Here is a 19,398-nt window from a genome sequence, read left to right as displayed (position 1 = left end):
ACACATGCCTTCTATTGATTATGAAATAGTGGTATTTGAGGGAATATCTTCCCTCAGATATTCGCTCAAAATAGTAATATTTAAAGGAATACTTTCAGAAGTAATGGTTAAAAGGACTCTGAGAGGCAGTTCTTCTAAATATCAGATGGTTACATTTCTAGTGTTAATTCTCTCACATGGACCAGTGAACCTTACTCTACTTAGCCTTAGACTGTGTCCCTGCTGCTGCTGCTAAGTCGCTTCAGTCGTGTCTGACTCTGCGACCCCATAGGCAGCAGCCCACCAGGCTCCCCCGTCCCTGAGATTCTCCAGGCAAGAACACTGGAGTGGGTTGCCATTTCCTTCTCCAATGCATGAAAGTGAAAAGTGAAAGGGAAGTCGCTCAGTCGTGTCCGACTCCTAGCGACCCCATGGACTGCAGCCCACCAGGCTCCCCCGTCCCTGGGATTCTCCAGGCAAGAACACTGGAGTTGGGTGCGATTGCCTTCTCCGGACTGTGTCCCTAACCATATTTAATTGGAAATATGTGCCAATATGTGACACAATATAACCACCATATGTGGTTATTTTTTACATTTTCCTGTTTTTTTCTTCCAACTAGTAGTAGAGGATAAAACACATAGTTTCCTTTAGTATCAGTATATTGTTTTGAAATAGGACTCGTGATTGGATGTGTTATGCCATTAAGTAGCAGAGTTGGGAAGAATATTTTCAGTCATTTTTTTTGGAGCTATACAAACAACAGTCTGTATGATTATAGTATTTGTTTTTATTTTAAAACTGTTCCTGATGTGATGTGTTTTCCCACTTCACCATTCTTAGATGGATATTTTCTTTGATGACAAAATGCTACCTTTTTCTGCCATCTCCATTTTTGATACTTTCCCTTAGAGTTTATTCCTTTCTTTTCCTGTTCCATGCATTAGACAAGAAGACAGAGTGATAGCACCACACAGTGATGCTGGCATGCTGCATTCTTGCTTATCATGAATTAGGGTGATGGGTGATTGTGAGGAGCATTTCCATTGAAGTGAGAAATCGTCATATAGGTCCCTCATAGAACCACAGTCTTAATAGGATTATGTAAAAACTGAAGGCAGTCTTATATTGTGCAAACAAATAGTTCTGTTGCCATCTAGTGGCCCAAGTAAAACATGCAAGGATGGTTTCCCTCATCATGCTGCTGCCGCTGCTAAGTCGCTTCAGTCGTGTCCAACTCTGTGCGACCCCATAGACAGCAGCCCACCAGGCTCTACCGTCCCTGGGATTCTCCAGGCAAGGACACTGGAGTGGGTTGCCATTTCCTTCTCCACTGCATGAAAGTGAAAAGTGAAAGTGAAGTCGCTCAGTCGAGACTGACTTGTAGCGACCCCATGGAATGCAGCCCACCAGGCTCCTCCATCCATGGGCAAAAAGCGTTCTTGCCTCGATCTTATCTGTGCAGCCTTTTAATATGAAGTCCTGATTTTTAACAGCTTGAATATTCTAACAATGTGATTTATATTAACTATAGACAAAGTAATACTAATTTGATGTCCAGAGTGTATAAATTGTGTAATCTTCTTGCAAATTTGTTTTCAAGTAATTTTGTAATTTTGTTCTTGAAGGAATTAGCCTCTGAAATTATAGCCTATAATACCTGGATTGATTATGGAAGAAGGGCTTGTTATTTTTGTAAACTGCTATCTTTTAGGCTCTCTGACATATTTGTGATTTGGGGGTTTCTTTAGGTTATTTGTTATCAAAGCGTGAAGGCCAAGCAGGGTCTCCAGAGAAACCATTATCCGATCTAGGTCGCCTTTCCTACATGGCTTACTGGAAAAGTGTAATATTGGAGTGCCTTTATCACCAAAATGATAAGCAGATCAGCATTAAGAAGTTGAGTAAGTTGACTGGAATCTGCCCTCAAGACATCACTTCCACACTGCACCACCTGCGCATGCTGGACTTCCGGAGTGACCAGTGAGTGTTACATCCCTTTGCATCACCTTTGGAAGGTGATTGGGTGGAGGTGTTTGGATCAGGCAGCCGGATTATCAGTTAAAGTGCATGAACTGATGTAATTGGTGTACTTGGTGATCCTGAGACTTCATTTCCTTTATATATTTTATACTAGTGATCATTTTTTAAAAAACGTTTTTTCTGGTCTTCTGTCTAACTTTCGGACCTAAGCTACTGAATCTGTTACTTATTGGGAGTACCTTCATCATACAAGTAACAGCTGCAGAAATAGTATCAACTAAAATACACCTTTGATTAATTTCCGTACAGATGGCACAGGATGAGCTACAGGTCAGAGAAAAAGCAGCTTACCTGTCTAGTGTGATGGAGAAAAGGTCACAAAGAAAGGAGGCATTTGGGCCAGGACAATGGAGAATAAAAGACAGAATGCAAGAGAATAGCAGAAATTTCAGAGGTGGGAAGTGTGAGCCAGGAAGTGACTGAAACAGCTTCCATCGTTCTAGTTGAGTGTGAAGTCTTTATCCACCTTCGTGTTTCTGAGCCATCTCGGTGGTGTCTTTCCAGGCAGGCTTTTTTGAAGCATTTATCTGCTCTCATTTCTAGGGTTTCTGGGAGTGTAGCTCCATATTCATTGTTTGGTACTCCTGGTCCGTCGTTGATTGCTATAAACTTTTCTCTGGTTTCAGATTTGTGATTATCCGCCGGGAAAAGCTTATCCAGGATCACATGGCAAAGCTTCAGCTGAATCTGCGGCCTGTAGATGTAGATCCCGAGTGTTTGCGCTGGACTCCTGTCATAGTCTCCAATTCTGTTGTCTCAGAGGAGGAGGAGGAGGAGGAGGAAGAGGAGGAGGAGGAGGAAGAGGAGGAGGAGGAGAGAGAGCCGGAAGAGCGTCAGAGCCAGGAAGAATTGGAGCCAAGTGTAAGGGTACGGGCGGTTCCCGGTGTTGGTAACGGAAGAGCGCGTGTTGGTTTTCAGGCGTGTTTGTGATTTACATATAATGGGATCTAAAACCAGTACTATAAACTCACAGTAGAATTTCCAAGTTTATTTCAGTGATAGAAATTTCAGGAAGACTGGGTTTGTTTACTTATTTGTATATTTTCAAGCCTTGTATCATTAGGAAACATTCAGATTTGTTATATTGTGTTAGTTATGAGTATTTATCAAGAGTGCCTATAAGAGCTAAGTTTGAAGCTGTATAGAAATTGAGGAATCTGAATTAAATTTAAATCTGACCGTTGTTTAAAATGAAGATTCATTTTCCTTAAAACATTAAGGAAATAATGTAAGCAGTGCATATTTTCTAATAGAGCACTGAGCGGCTCCGTGTCTTTCGCCATTAAAGGGTTAGTGAAGGTCCTACGTCATTTTCAACATTTTTCTTCATGTGATGCATACTGTTCTCTGTCCTTTTTTTTTAAAGCAGTGCTTTCATCCTTTAAAACTCTGTGTTCTCTTTTGATAGAAATAGTTTCAATGCCCCCTGTTTAGTGTAATTTTCCAAGTAAAATTAAGTATTCAGAATAAAATAAGTCAAAATCATTCCAGAAATTTTCTTTCATTTTTTGATCATCCTTTTTCTCTTGCCCATGCCCCAGAGTTTGTCTCCTCTCTGTTTATAAATTTCTGATAAATTTCATGAACTGTGTCATTTAACATTTACTAGATTATAAGGAAAATAATACAAGGCTTCCCTTGTAGCTCACTAGGTAAAGAATCTGCCTGCAGTGCAGGAGACCGGGCTTCAATCCCTGGGTTGGGAAGATCCCCTGGAGAAGGAAATGGCAACCCACTCCAGTATCCTTGCCTGGAAAATCTCATGGACAGAGGAGCCTGGTGGGCTGCAGTCCATGGGGTCACAAAGAGTCGGGCACAACTGAGTGACTAACACTTAAGGAAAATATTAGTCACTTTGTTTATTGTTTGCACAGTGGTTAAGAGTACTGGCTCTTGGATCACTGTTTGGGTTTACATCCCAGCTTCTTCATTTGCTGTTGCATGGCCTGGGGCAGGTTACTTACACGTTCTGTGCCTCAGTTACCTCATTTGTAAAACGGGGATATAATAATAATATTTCACATAATTGGTATGGATTTTACCCATACAGCTTTTAAAACATTGCATATCACACAAGAGATATTTATGTTAAGTATGAAATAATGTCATCTTTGAAGCTCTGTTTTCTTACCCCAACATTTAAAAGGCCAGAATAGGAGATACAACCAAATAAGACTGAAAATTAACCAGCATGGTTTTATTTCCTAAAATCAGGTGGGGAAGTCTGCATCTCGAGAGAACAAAGAACAGGATTCTTACACTTCAGTAGAAAGTGAAAAGAAACCAGAAGTTGTGACACCAGCCAATACCACTCGATTGAGCAAACAGGTCCTTCCCCGTGACAGTCTTGCTGCCAACAGTCAGCCATCTCGGCGAGGCCGCTGGGGGAGGAAGAACAGAAAAGCCCAGGAACGCTTTGGTGATAAGGACCCGAAACTGCTCTTGGAGGAGACGTCAGCCCCCCAGGAGCAGTACGGAGACTGTGAGGAAAAGTCAGAACCTTCCCAAGAGCAGTACATGGAGAACGAGGAGCCTTTGGCAGCCTCCCAGGAGCAGCCGAACCAGGACGGGAAGCCAGACGGGCCCAAGAGGAGACCCGGCGAGGGGCTCGAGCTCTGGCGAGGCCCGCCGAAGAAGAGCCCTGAGCCGCTGAAGTGCGGGCTGCCCGACGCCCACGACCGGCTGCCCCGTCGCTACAGCGAGGGTCGCTACTGCGAAGGCCGCTACGCTGACGGGGACCGCCCCGCGCTGCGGGGCTGCAGCGAGAGCAGCGAGGAGGACGGGGAGCCCGAGAGCCCCCGGTCCAGCTCACCCCCGGTGCTCACCAAGCCCACGCTGAAGCGGAAGGTGGGGCCGCCCCGCCCTGCCCCGGCCCGGAGCTCTGAGAGATCGGGGCAGGAGTCCACAGGTGTTAGCCTTTCAGCTGCATGCCCAGTGTCTCCTGGCCTGTGATCTTCCAGTGAGCACGTGTCATGTGCACCTGGCTCCTCTGGTTCATGAGTGCTCACCTGGAAGTCATACACTTATTTAAGGGCTGACAGGCTGTTTTCAGCTTGCTGGTTTGATTTCAAACTATGACTTATTAGGGATTGAAAAAACCCCCCAGGGACTTCCCTGGTGTTCAGTGGTTAGGACTTTGAGTTTCCACTGTGGGGACCATGGGTTCAAACCCTGGTTGGGAAGCTGAGATTCCACAATCACGAGGCCAAAAGCACGGATTAGAAATGTTTCTACTAGAAAAGGAGAGGCACACACTCCATAGGTGCATGGAGAGTGGGCGGGACAGTGCCCCAGTACTCAGAGTGACGCCTGTCCCCTCGCCCTGCACAGCACTGTGTCCTACCTGGGTCTCTCTCCTCTTCAACCCTCTGTGGTTTCACTTAACTTTGTTTTCAACGTATTTTCTAAACTATATTTCTTCATCTTGCAAACTTTGAATGATAGGTTATTACTGAATGCTATGAGGTGGTAGTCACAGATTCTGTTAAACCGTATACCACAGACCTCCCAAACTGTGGCGTGAACTTTAAACATTGCTGCCAGGCCGAAGCGTGTCAGCTCTCTGGATGAGCCACCCTGGACTAGAGACGTGGCAGCTTTCACGCAGAGCAATAAAATCATTCTTCTCCTTAGCAGAGCCTTGGGGGGAAAAAAAAAGATAGTGCTATTTATCAGAGAAAAAAGAGCTTTCCATTTTAGGAGCAGTTTTAGATTCACAGATCTATTGCAAAGAAAGTATGAAGAGTTCCTATATTCTCCACACCCCGCCTCCCCTGTTACTGACCTCCTCCCTTGATGCTACACACTGGTCACAAATCGGGAACCAGCACAAGCACTTCATTAACTGGAGCCCATACTTGGTTCAGATTTCCCCCCGTTTCCCCAGGATGCCACCCAGCACACCACGTACCTTGCATTTAGTTGTCATGTCTTTTTAGGCTCCCTGGTTATTGGTGACAGTTTCTCAGACTCCTTGTTTTTGATGACCTTGTCAGTTTTGAGGAGTACTTGCTAGATATACTGTAGAATGCCCCTTATGGTATTAAAATGGGGTGAAGTGTTTTGGGAAGAAGGCCACAGAGGTAAAGTGCCATTCTTGTCACATCATAGAAGGGTATCTGCCATCAGGCTGTACCAGGACCAAATACAAGGGCATCTGCTGTCCGTGTGACTTCTCACTGTTGGTGTTGATGTCAGCCCAAGTCGCCTGACTTCCAGGTGCCAGACTTGTCAGGTCTCTGCACTCTTGAGTTACTGCCGTTTCAGACCCCTTTCTGTACTGTACTCTTTGGAGGGAGGTTACTGCCTGCAGCCCATACCTAAGATGCAGGAAGTTCTACACTGCTCCTGAAGAGCAGAATATCTGTGTTAATTACTTGAATTCTGTTCAGTAGAGTTACCCATTTTTTCCTGTTTCTTGACATATCCGTGTGGCCTCATAGATACTTACTTTCACGCCCCAGTCCTCGGATTAGCCATTTCTCCTCAGAGTAGGGCCATGTTTAACCTCGTTTGAAAAACTGTGTTCTCAACTAGAAAGACTAGTAAGTTTGAAGTGGAGAAAAATTGATTAACCTGTTGTTCATTACGTGACTGTGAAGAATATATCTTTGCCATCCTGGGCTTATGTTGCCTTTTTACAAAATAAAATTATGCTATTTCCCTGTGTAAAAAGAGAGTATTATAACAGGCAGTGAGTACATGTACAGGATGCTTGGAAAGTTTTAAAGAAATTCACTTGACTAGGAATTGCCAATAATTTTATAGCCACTTCTTTACTGACTGGACGTGACCTTAAAGCAAGTCCTATAACCTTTCTGGCCTCTGTAGACTGAGGGGATTGAATTAGATCAGCTTTGGTAATATATGATACCATTTTGTGATATCTATTATGTGATTTAAGATGTTAGATCAACCCTAGTACAGAAGTATGCCTAATGTGCCACGTCCCAACACCAGACTTGTTTTATTTCTGAAATGCTCGCTAACACCAAGGAGATCTATCCCGACTCCACATTCCCAGGCTCCACTGTAGCTCTCTGTGGATAGTGCATGACAGTGGAAGGCGGCCTTCCTGGTGGTTCTGCTGACACGCACAGTGGAGCTGTGAGATGTACGGTGTTTTATTTCTTCTTTTCTCTTTTGAGGAAAAGAGAAGAGACTAGCCTTTGTGTCATTTCAGTATTGAAATAGGCTGCTCCCTAGGGTACTAAATGTACCTGGACTGTTAGTAGGGGAATGATAACATCCACTCTTTCCTCTGTTCTTTTACAAAGTTGTTTTCAGTGATCCTTTTTGTATCTATGACACTTTATGTATATATAGTATCTTAACTATGGTATTTTGAAATAATGTTCAAAATGTCTTTTGGCAAACAGCACTCATTTGATACGTGCTAATTGTGTCAGGTTTAAAAACTATTAATCGTGTTATTAATGAAAATGACGGTGTTCATTACCGTAAATAAAATGCTTCTTTCTCTCTCAAATAGAAACCAATTCTTCACCGAAGAAGGAGAGTCCGAAAACGCAAACACCACAATAGCAGTGTTGTCACAGAGACCATTTCTGAGACCACGGAGGTCTTGGACGAGCCTTTTGAAGACTCCGACTCCGAGAGGCCGATGCCGAGATTAGAGCCAACGTTCGAGATTGATGAGGAGGAGGAAGAAGAGGATGAGAGTGAACTCTTCTCTCGAGGGTACTTCCATCGCTTGGCCTCCCAGGACGTTCTCAGGTGTCGGTCTGATTCTAAGAGGAAGTCTAAAGATGAAGACGATGACGAAGAGTCAGATGATGCTGATGGTATGTTTCACAGAGCGGTTGCTTGTTGTAGTTTCCTGGTTTTGAAAGATACAGCAGTAGTAGCTGCAAAACCTCCAGCAGAGAGGGTGAGGGGCAGATGACCCACCGAGCAAGTGCAGAACGACTTGCAGCCCCCGAAGAGCTGTGTCCAGTGTGCTCATACTCACCTTCTGCCTTACTTCTCTGTCCTTTTTTCGGAGTGTTTTTTCCCAGTTCCCCCATAGCACCTGTTTTTGCCTCAGCAGATAGTAATCTTGCTGTTCGGAAATTGTTCTTTTTGCCTAGTCCTTTCTCGGCCATTATGTGTGTCTTTAGTTAATGGGTGGATGAGACTTAGCGTAAAGAAGATAATTAATAACCCTTTACTGGAGTGCACTGTCTACAGACCTGGCCTGTTTTGCTAATTGTGTATGCTGAGTGCTTAAAATAAGCACTCAGTAAATACAGTTAAATGACTAAGTGCTTAGAAGTGGCTCTCGAGTAAGGTCAGACTCGTGTAAATTGGACTTGCTTCAAATCTGTTCCTGAATTGTATCTGTAATATGTCTTATTCAACGAGTAGTAAATTTCTAATTAAAAGGGGAACAGTACCTCAAAATAAGTTAAATTTCATGGCATAGCTAAAAATCCGGTGATTAGACTGGTTGTCGTTTCCTCTTTAAAGATGAAAAGAAGGGGCTGATATATGACTTGGGTCCCAAACTAGTTGTTCACATCGTTGCCGGAACTTCCTGCCTTGTGCTGTGTGGCGTCCTTGCTGGGGTCACACTGAGCTGCTGTGCTTTGCTGGGCGAATTCAGAGGAATCACGTCCATGCTTGGTGCATAAACCTATAACTTTTATGTACTGACTATTTGGGCTTTTAAAAATAAATTCACTCAATTTCAAATCTAGTAGACAACTTGCATTTTCTTCAGTCTCGTGTTTTTGTATAATCAATAGTTTTAACGTAGTGATGACTTAAGTTTTTTGCTTTATTGTGCATGATTTTCCAGAATTTTATTGTGTTATATTTTGAGATATGTAACTAGGAAACTAAAAATTTATTTTGTAAAGTAAAGAATGTGGCACTTTTGCAAAATTCTGTCTTATATCATCATAGATTAAAATAGTATCCTCTAAGTTCTATTGAACAGAATTTTCTCTAATGTAGCCATTTCCTTTGTTTATTTTCAGGTTACTACTGGTAACTATACTTTTTTAGTCCTACTACTTCCATTCCCCATCCCCTAAAAAAAATTCCTGTTCCTACCTTGCTGGTCTTCTTTTTAAAAATTAATGGAAATGTGGATGTACTTAATGTTGCACCAGACTGTACACCCAAAAATGTTAAAATGGTAAATTTTATGCTATGGATATTTCATAGTTTTTAGAAAAAGTGATGGTGAGAAAGTGATGCTAATATCAAATTTATTTCTAGTAAACCCTTTGCTTCAGGTCAGTATTTGTCCAGGACTACATGTCTTGCAGCTCTTTTTACACAAACACAACACTGGCTGGGAAGTGTTCCTGTAGGATTGCTCAGACATGGCCTGGAGTAGCTGGCTCATGATATTACCTGAAGTAATGATTTTGTAGAAACTAAGAAAACCAAAGCAATAAGATAAATGGGGGGGAGGGATAAGTGAGCTGATATGTAACTTATATGGTAAAGACAGCTTGTCTAAAGTAGCTCTGAGCACTACTAGTATGTGTCCTTGTAAAGCTTATCTCCATTTTTTAAATGATGATCCTGAGTCTTAGGGTAACTTCCCAAAGATGTGCAGTTGGCTTTGATGATGCACTTGAACCTGGTGGGTGGACCAGAATTCTTTTCCTTGTTCTGCCAGTTTCCTCTGTGACTTCAGAAGATATCATGAAATAGGTTTCTCCTTTAGATTCTTAACTTAGAAATGAAGATAGTCGGGAGTTTGGGGTGATAATAAAATCATTTCTGTTGTACATGTGGGCTCGGACAAAGGCACTAGCAAATACAAGATCCTGTAATTTATTTTATTTTTTATCCTTCCTGTGCAGACACTCCTGTCCTAAAGCCAGTGTCTCTCTTGAGAAAATGTGATGTGAAGGACGCTCCACTTGAGCCAGATACATCCACGCCCATGAAGAAGAAGAAGGGATGGCCCAAGGGCAAGAGCCGCAAACCAGTCCACTGGAAAAAGAGACCTGGTCGCAAGCCGGGCTTTAAGCTGAGTCGGGAGATGGTGCCCCTCTCTGCTCAAGAGTGCATCGTTGAGCCCATCGTCCCCCTTCCGAAAGCGGGACGTAAATCCAAAATGGAAGAAAGCGAAGAAACTGTTGAACCCCAAGAAGACTTGCCTTTAACGGAGGAAAGGAAGGAAGAGGAGGAGTTGCCCCTGGAAGCGGAGGAGGTCGAGGAGGGGGAAGAGGAGGACACCACCAGCAGTGACGTCAGGGCGGCGGCCTCTCCCGCCGAACCCAGCAGCCCGGAGGCCGAAGCCAAGGAGCCCGAGGCCGGTGAGGAAGAGGAGAAGCCCCGCGTCCCGGCAGAGCAGCGGCCGTCGGAGGAGGCGCCGCAGGAGCTGGCCAGGCCGGAGCCCGAGGAGGAGGAGGACACGGCCGCAGAGACAAACCAGAGCGAAGACCACGATGCGGACGACGAGGACGACGGCCACCTGGAGCCCGCCAAGAAGGAGGAGGAGCCGGGGGAGCCGCCGGCGCGGGAGGGCGTCAAGGAGGAGCCTGGCGGCCGGGAGGCTTTTTTAGATCCTAATGTGCAGGGCAGTGGGGAGAACCCGAAAGACAAGGAGGAGACGGAGCCGGATTCCGAGGAGGAGCAGACTTCGCACGATGCGTCCGTGGTGTCGGAGCACATGCCGGGCTCTGAGGACGACCGCGAGGAGGACTCGCGCTCGAAGGAGGAGCTGCTGGAGCTGAAGGAGGAGGAGGAGATCCCGCACAGCGAGCTGGACCTGGAGACGGTGCAGGCCGTGCAGTCCCTGACGCAGGAGGAGCGCGGCGAGCATGAGGGCGCCTACCAGGACTGCGAGGAGACTCTGGCCGCCTGCCAGACGCTGCAGAGTTACACGCAAGCCGACGAGGACCCGCCACTGGCCCTGGTGGAGGACTGCCACGCCTCTGAGCACAACAGCCCGCTGTCCTCCGTCCAGTCCCACCCCAGCCAGTCGGTGCGCTCGGTCAGCAGCCCCAGCGTGCCCGCCCTCGAAGGGGGCTACACCCAGATCAGCCCGGAGCAAGGATCCCTGTCCGCCCCGTCTATGCAGAACATGGAGACCAGCCCCATGATGGATGTGCCTTCCGTATCCGACCACTCCCAGCAGGTGGTGGACAGCGGCTTCAGCGACCTGGGCAGCATTGAGAGCACCACAGAGAACTACGAGAACCCCAGCAGCTACGACTCCACTATGGGCAGCAGCATCTGTGGGAACAGCTCCTCCCAGAGCAGCTGCTCCTACGGCCTGTCGTCCTCCAGCAGCCTCACCCAGAACAGCTGCGTGGTCACCCAGCAGATGGCTGGCATGGGTGGCGGCTGCAGCCTGATGCCACAGAGTAGCGTCCCGCCCGCTGCCAACTGTGGCATCAAGTCCCCACAGAGCTGTGCCGTTGAGAGGCCTCCCAGCACTCAGCAGCCGCCGCCGCCCCAGCCATCGCAGCAGCCTCCACCGCCACAGCCTCAGCCGCCAGCCCCGCCCCCACCGCCTGCCCAGCCGCCGCCCCCACCCCCGCCGCCGCCCCAGCAGCCACAGCCCCCACCCCCGCCCCAGCAACAGCCCCCGCTGTCGCAGTGCAGCATGAACAACAGCTTCACTCCGGCGCCCATGATCATGGAGATCCCCGAGTCCGGCAGTGCGGGGAACATCAGCATCTACGAGCGGATCCCCGGGGACTTCGGGGCCGGCAGCTACTCCCAGCCGTCGGCCACCTTCAGTCTGGCCAAGTTGCAGCAGCTGACCAACACCATTATGGACCCCCATGCCATGCCTTATAGCCATTCTCCTGCTGTGACTTCCTATGCAACCAGTGTTTCTCTGTCCAACACGGGACTGGCTCAGCTGGCTCCATCGCATCCCTTAGCAGGGACCCCTCAAGCACAAGCCACCATGACACCGCCCCCGAACTTGGCCTCCACCACCATGAACCTCACGTCCCCTCTGCTGCAGTGCAACATGTCTGCCACCAACATTGGCATTCCCCACACTCAGAGGCTGCAAGGGCAGATGCCCGTCAAGGGGCACATTTCCATCCGCTCCAAGTCGGCGCCCCTGCCCTCCGCGGCGGCTCACCAGCAGCAGCTGTACGGCCGCAGCCCGCCCGCGGTCGCCATGCAGGCCGGCCCACGTGCCTTGGCCGTGCAGCGTGGCATGAACATGGGGGTGAACTTGATGCCCACCCCTGCCTATAATGTCAATTCCATGAATATGAACACCCTGAACGCCATGAACAGCTATCGAATGACCCAGCCCATGATGAACAGCAGTTACCATAGTAACCCGGCCTACATGAACCAGACAGCACAGTATCCTATGCAGATGCAGATGGGGGTGATGGGGGGCCAGGCCTACCCCCAGCAGCCTATGCAGCCGAGCCCGCACGGAAACGTGATGTACACGGGCCCCTCCCATCACAGCTACATGAACGCGGCGGGCGTGCCCAAGCAGTCGCTCAACGGACCTTACATGAGAAGATGAGCAAGATGGACTTGCAGTTCAGAACCTAAATATATATAAATAAAGGAACCTTTTATACTGACAAACCAGAGAAAAATGGACCTTTTTTTCCAGTTAAAATATTGCTGTAGATTTAGAGGAATTTTTCTTTGGTTTATTTTATTTTTTAGAAAACCTGGTCTTCTCTTTTTTGGGGGGTTCATTTTGTTCTGGGTTTTGGTTTTCTTCACAATCGTGAACATTTTACAATAGAACTCATCTAAAAACGGATTTGGGGATAGGGGAAACATGCACAGAAATCTTTTCATAATTAAAAAGAGCCTTACTTTCTTTACACGCCACATGGACAGAACTTGTGTAAAAGTGAATTATCTTTATTTTATTTTAAAATGTATGTTTCCCCTCAAGTGTTTGCAGCTCCCAGTGTCGTCATTTTTAAATGTTACATATACATCTCGAGGGTTAGCCAGACCCTTTTCCTCCACACCCAGCCTTTCATTCCCTACTTCATTCCAGCAGGAGGCACTTATGGGAGACTCGGAAGGGGACATGGAGAACAACCCAAGCTCCTTAAACTTATTATTATTGTTAATATTATTATTATTATTATTAATAAAGCGAGGCAGGAAAATGCTTCTCCTCCTGAAATCCCCTCCACTCCCTACACATACACACACGCGCACACACACACCTCTTGAAACCTTTCCCCAAGAATGTTTCTTTATAGATGGACTTCATTGAAATGTTTGTTTTTCTTAGATCAAGTGTAATATAATTTTTTAAAAACTACTCCCACTCAGCACTCAGAGACACAAAAATACTGTAAGTCTCAATTAACAGCAGAATCTCAGAGGAAAGCTGTTTGCAATCCTGATCCAGCCTTGGAGGAATAGATGGTCAGTTAACAATCAAAAGAGGAATGTAACCTCTTGTTTTTTTTACCACCTGGTGAATCAGCCATACGCACATAATTCCACGCAGCCTCTTGATTTTAGTACATACCTTGAGACTCTTAAGGGTCTCGATTCTCGAGCCTTCCTGACTGTGATTAGAGTGAACAATAGTCCCCGGTGATGTGGCGATGAGCCTCTGACGTCCTCATCTAAAGGGTTGGCGGATGACTGTACACGTCAGCGGCTTGAGAAATACCTGACTAACCTTTGACACTGTTTACTTTGTGTTGGAAGAGATGGCGCAGATAGCGTGTTGTGAGGGAGACCGTGGCGTGAGTCTTATAGCTACTTCAGTGATAACATACCTCTAGTTTTCCTTTGTCTTTTGAGATCCTAAGTCCCTTCCCCTGTGAATCGGGATGCGCGGCCCCTCCCCGGGGAGAGGCTGAGGAGAAGAGGGATCGACCAACCACCAGCATAGTCGGGCAGATCTGGACAGCAGGGTTTTGGCAGGCTCCTATGTCACTTCCAACTTCATTCTCTTTTCTCTTGTGCAGCCAGTTCGCCCATTCTCTTGTCACTTGCTCCAGGGATAGGTTAAAAAAAACATATATATATATATAGAAGTATATATATATGTGTGTATATATATATACGTATATATGTTCCATCATTGGAAGATGGACACTATTATACCACTTGGTATGTGCAGTCAAATATCCAAAAGGAGGAAGTACTGCTTAAAGAAATACCTGTAAGCGTTAAATTCTCTCCTTTATTTGTACATTTTATATAGATAAATTTTTGAAGTAACAAATTAGGCATTAAATTTTTTCAAATGCACAGGTTTGTTGGTTTTTTTAATATATATACACACACTTTAATTGACTTTCTCAATTAAACGTGTTAGGTAGAACAAGGCAGAATCCCGCCTCCTAACCGCTGTCTGAGCATTCTGAGCATGCGCAAGGCTGAGTAGGACCAGTCTCTGTATATACCTTTCCAGCCCCCGTCCCGTGTGTAGAACGTGCCCTGTGCTGCCCTCTGCCGACTCTTCAGCGCTGTCATTGCTTCCTGGTTGGGGTGGGGAGGGGGTGGGTGGGGAGGGAGGTGTCTTGGGAGGAGGGTGGGTCAGGGCAGAAGGAGAAGCTGTTGAAAGGAGGGCCGTGAATTCAGTTTCTGTTGGTTTGCGGTTGTGTTTGGTTTTGTTTCTTTTTAAAAAAAAAAAAAAAAAAAAACCAATTTTCAATCGGGCAGCTCCCTTTTTCCACAAGCCTTTTTGTGACTTTAGAACTATTGTAGAGAAAATGTTCTTTTCTATATTATAAAAGCAATTATCCAACACAGTAATATTGGTACCTGTCATTTTTTCACTTCTGTTTAAAAAAAAAATGTATTTTTAGCAAGATAACTTGGGTAATCTTCTAAAAAAAGAAATTTAAAAAACTCACTGTTAGTGACTTTGATGCCTTTTAAAATAAGAGCTTTTTCATTTCATTCCATCTTTAAAATTTTTTATCTTTGTTGTAGAATATTAAAAACTATTTTAAGAAAGATAAAAATTCTCTTTAAAGAGATCTCTAGAGTGTGTGAATAGAGCTCCAGATGCCTCTAAAAGCCGCATGTACAAATGAAGCTAAGTCTATTCCTGTCTGTTTATATTTGCTTTTCCTGTTTTGTAACCTCTTTGTACTTTGTTCATGGTGACTTGTAAGCTACGGGGAAGGGGTGCCTAGATGCCTTCGTACTTCTCCATGTCACGCGCTCCTGGGCCAGCCGGTCTCCTTCCTCTCCTGTATGTAATATCACTTTTTTTTCCCCCTTTCTAGCAAGTACTTTCAAAAGAACTCTGTACATTTTAACATTAAAAAAAAAAAATAAATTATGTTGAGCCATTTTGGATGTCTGTCTTGCAAGTGGAATTTTTCTCCCAAGTGCTTCAAATTTTCTGATTCTTTTTCTATACACAAACTCAGGAATATTAGCCTTTTCACACTCCTCTTCAGCTAGCAAGTATTAAGTATATGACCTTTGCTTTGAAATTTCAGTTTTGATTCAAATAATGTTTCATTTCCAAGAATATAGATAGTTTCCCCTTTTCCAGAGAAAATGGTATTAGAACCTCACTTTGGTGGGGTTTTTTGGTGGGGGATGGGGACCCATTTGAAAAACTTTTAAAGGGGTTGTAATTCAGCCAACCAAAAAAAAAAAAAAAAATACAGTCGCAGTAACAAGTAGCTCCCAGAAGTGGAACAAAGCAGTGTTTTTTCTTATCTCAGTTGACCTGATTGTGTAATCTAGGAAGGTTTGCCAAAAATCCGGGTCGTAAACATCAATCATTTTTTTTATATTTTCTGAGTTACTGTTCTCGCCTCTCATCTAAGAATTTTGGGTATAAGGCAGATTCCAGAATCCGACTTTGCTTTGGGAAACTGACAGCTGTTTAGGGTAGGGAGGCGAGGCAGATGCAGGTTTTCATGCCCTCCTAACTTGATCTGATGCCCTTTGCTGCTGAGTTAGGAGTTTAGGAAGTGGATGTGAATCATGTTCACAGCAGACATTTGTTCTAAACTTTGTGCCATTGGAGTTTTAGGCCACATCATCTTCAGAAAAATAAACGTGTGTTTTTTCCCCCCTATTTGCTTGCTTCAGTGGTCACAACTTGGACCCAAGGTCGTCACTGCACTACGCGGTTAGTAGTGAATTGTCTCAAAAACATACACTGCCTTTGCTACTGCAAACTCCCTGCTTTAAGTGATTTCAACATGCAACAATTCTGATTTTTCTACCAAGAAGATAATGTGACCAAATAGGCTTCTTTTAAGTGTGAGCAACCCCCACTACTTATTGCGTGTAAAACTGGAGTAATTCCATGTGTGGCCAGCTCCCAAGTGATCAGGTGAGGAGGGCCTCTCTTTTCTTCGCCATCTGGCCTTTTCACTCTCAGCAGGTGGGTGGGAGAGGAAAGGACCACACCCTTGACGTCTGTGTATGGCTGAGCGCCTTGGTCCGGTACTATAGGATCTGCTGCTGCGCCTTCCTTCTTAGGCTTCCGGAAGTTCCTCTGAAGCTCCCATGCTTCCCATGCAGTCCCTCTGAGCATCCCAGGTGGACCGACCCCTCTGTACTGTGGGGGACAGCCCCGTGCACTCACTGAACATCAGGGGTCGGCATGACGGCCCCAGCTCTTCAGGTGAGAATTACTGTTTTAGGATCTCCCTGGGACACCCGGTGCTGGGTGTGGTGTTTTTTGTCCTGCCTCTTGATTTTTCATAAAGATGACAATTGGAAAGCATAGTGCAAAGAGGAAAAACTGATTGTTGTTGGCCCTGTTGTTGGCCCGGCAGAGTAAACAGACAAGTGGTGGCAGTGGGGAGGAGCACCATACTCTTCATGTAACTTACATCTAAAAATTCAAGCGACACATCTGTATGTGAACCCAAGACCCTGCAGAGTGACATTTATATTGTCAAATGTCTGTAATTATTGAGCATGGTCGTCCAATTAAAAGCCAAAAATCCCCTGAACAAAACCCAGCTCATCTATTAATAAATTTCTGTTAAAGGGCAGGTTGGGTTTGTTATGTGAGTCAGTGTGGTTACCTAACACAGCCAAGATCCATGGATTTGCTTTGCAGAGTGACAGCTACAAATTGGGCTTAACTGTGATTCCTTGCTACATCAATAAGGAGCCTAAAGATTGGTACACAGATTACACAGAAACCTCGGAAAGGTGGCAGGTATAATTTTTGCCTGAAATAAGGGAAGCCATGGAGTATGGTGGGCTTTGGCTTTCTGAACTCTTCTGAAACCGGAGAAAGACATAGGGAATTGTTCTCCTGCAACTGTTGTGAATAATAAACTTTTTGAGAATGAGAGATACATTCTTGTTAGCAAGAAAAAAAGTTCTAACATGTAACTCTATAATAACAGACATTTCTGAGAGCCTCATTTAAGTGACATAAAAAAAAAAGTTAAACGTTTCTAGGGTGACATGTTCGTTTTTAACCGTTTTTAGTCTATGCATGCACAAAGAGCAAGCAAAGGCAAGCAGGTGAACTGAGATAAATCCATCAGCTGTGCCTACACCGGAGAACTACAGCTGGGACTCCCCGGGGTTTCTATGAATATGCGTTAGAAAACTTACATCCAGTTCATGCCTCGACACCAGCCATTCAGATCACCTTTCAAGTTATTTACACTGGCCTTAAAGAGATTTCTGAGTCTCAGAATCTTCTATTTTTGAAAATGTCATTTAAAGCCCTTCAGCTATTATCCTAAGTTCAAAGTCTCTGGTGAACAAAGTAAAGAAAGACATGTGTACACAAAACCTCTGCCAGAACGGAGGCTCTGCCTCATGTACAGGCAGGCTCTAATTGTTTAATTGATGTATTCCATTTAATAACATTGGTTGATTTCATTTTCTTTTTAAAAGAAAGTAGAAGAAAGCAGCTGTAGTCAATTGTGTCAAAAGGACTGAATTTGATAGTTTTCCAGAGAAAGAGCGGTTGTATGTTGACTAGGAGACAGTGACAAAGGCTTTGCTACAGGCAAGGACCTCTTGCAAAAATGGAATAATTACACAATTAAAAAAGATTGTCCAGCTCCTATTTAAGGGAAAAAAAAAAAAAACAACCTAGAATTGACTAGAACCCCTAACTTGGCATCCCCGAAAGTTTTTTTTTCTTAATATATGTATTGTATTGATGTATAGTTCACTTACAATGTGCATAGCAAGGTGATCCAGTTATACACATATATTATTTTTTAAATTATTTTCCATTATAGGTTTTTATTTTACAAGACATTGACGACAGTAAACCTTTGTTGCTTGTTGCATATCTATTTTGTCCTTGATGGAAAGAAAGTCTTGAATCTGAAACTAAATAGTATGAAATATTGGAAGAACAACCGTGGAAGGCTGAGAAACAAATTCTATTAGAATCACAAAGGAAAACAAAGCCAGAGAGGTCGCAGCCAGGCACTACAGCCTATCTTAGTTATTTCTTTGGGGCGCCAAGGTATTTTATTCTCTTTTGGTGTGATTGTCAATGGGCTCATTTCCGTGGTTTATCTTGCTGATAGTTTCTTGTTAGTGTACAGAAATGAAACAGATTTCTACACAGTTTGTGTCCTGGAGCCTTACTGAATTCATTTATGAACTCTCGGATTAGTCGTTTGCTGGTGGCATCTTTAGGGTTTTCATGTCATTTGCAAACAGTGACAGTTTGACTTCTTTTCCAATTTATATTCCTTTTATTTCTTTTTCTTGTCTGCTTGCTGCAGCTGGGACTTCTAACACTCTGTTGAATAAAAGTGGTGAGTGGGCACCCTTGTCTTGTTCCTGATCTGAGAAGGAATGCTTTCAGCTTTTCGCTGTTGAGAATGATATTAGCTGTGGGTTTGTTATATACAGCCTTTATGTTGAAGTATGTCCCCTCTATGCCCACTTTCTCGAGAGTTTTAATCATAAATGGATATTAAATTTTACCAAAGAAAAAAAAAAAAAAATTTTACCAAAGGCTTTTACTGCAGTTATTGAGATAATTGTATAGTGTTTATTCTTCAATTTGTCAATGTGGTATATCACATTGATGGACTTGCAGATATGGAAAAATCCTTCCATCCCTGGGATAAATCTTGATCATGGTCCTTCTAATATATTGTGGGTTTGGTTTGTTAGTATTTTGGTGAGGATTTTTACATCTATATTCATCATTGATATTGGCCTGTAATTTTCTTTTCCTGTCATATCTTTGTCTGGTTTTGGTGTCAGGATAATGCTAGCCTCATAGAATGAGTTTGGAAGTGTTCCTTTCTCTGCAATTTTTTGGAGTAGTTTGAGAAGGATAGGCTTTAACTCTTTGCCAAATGTTTGATAGAATTCACCTGTAAAGCCATCTGGTCCAATCTTTGTTGGGAGTTCTAAAACTACTGACTAAATTTCATTGCTGGTAATTGGTCTGTTCATATGTTCTGTTTCTTCCTGATTCAATCTTGGGAAATTGGACCTTTCTAAGAAGTTGCCCAGGAG

General features: G+C 44.4%; 1 protein-coding gene across 4 annotated transcripts in view; it reads left to right on the top strand.

Annotated features, from left to right (window-relative positions):
- KAT6A (lysine acetyltransferase 6A) overlaps window positions 1-15,267 on the top strand; it is a 108,868-nt gene extending 93,601 nt beyond the window's left edge. For 3 of the 4 annotated variants that reach the window (XM_024986436.2, XM_024986434.2, XM_024986437.2), the window contains 5 exons: window positions 1,731-1,962; window positions 2,649-2,889; window positions 4,237-4,869; window positions 7,514-7,826; window positions 9,843-15,267. In XM_024986436.2, coding sequence (XP_024842204.1) covers window positions 1,731-1,962; window positions 2,649-2,889; window positions 4,237-4,869; window positions 7,514-7,826; window positions 9,843-12,493 — 4,070 coding nt within the window. In that variant the 3' untranslated portion in view covers window positions 12,494-15,267. The remainder of the gene's footprint in view (window positions 1-1,730; window positions 1,963-2,648; window positions 2,890-4,236; window positions 4,870-7,513; window positions 7,827-9,842) is intronic. The other variant, XM_024986435.2, reaches the window with a different exon arrangement.
- The last annotated feature ends 4,131 nt before the right edge of the window (window positions 15,268-19,398 follow it).

This window comes from Bos taurus, chromosome 27, assembly GCF_002263795.3.
Source record: "Bos taurus isolate L1 Dominette 01449 registration number 42190680 breed Hereford chromosome 27, ARS-UCD2.0, whole genome shotgun sequence".
NCBI lineage: Eukaryota > Metazoa > Chordata > Mammalia > Artiodactyla > Bovidae > Bos > Bos taurus.
This window is presented reverse-complemented; position numbering and strand designations above follow the sequence as displayed.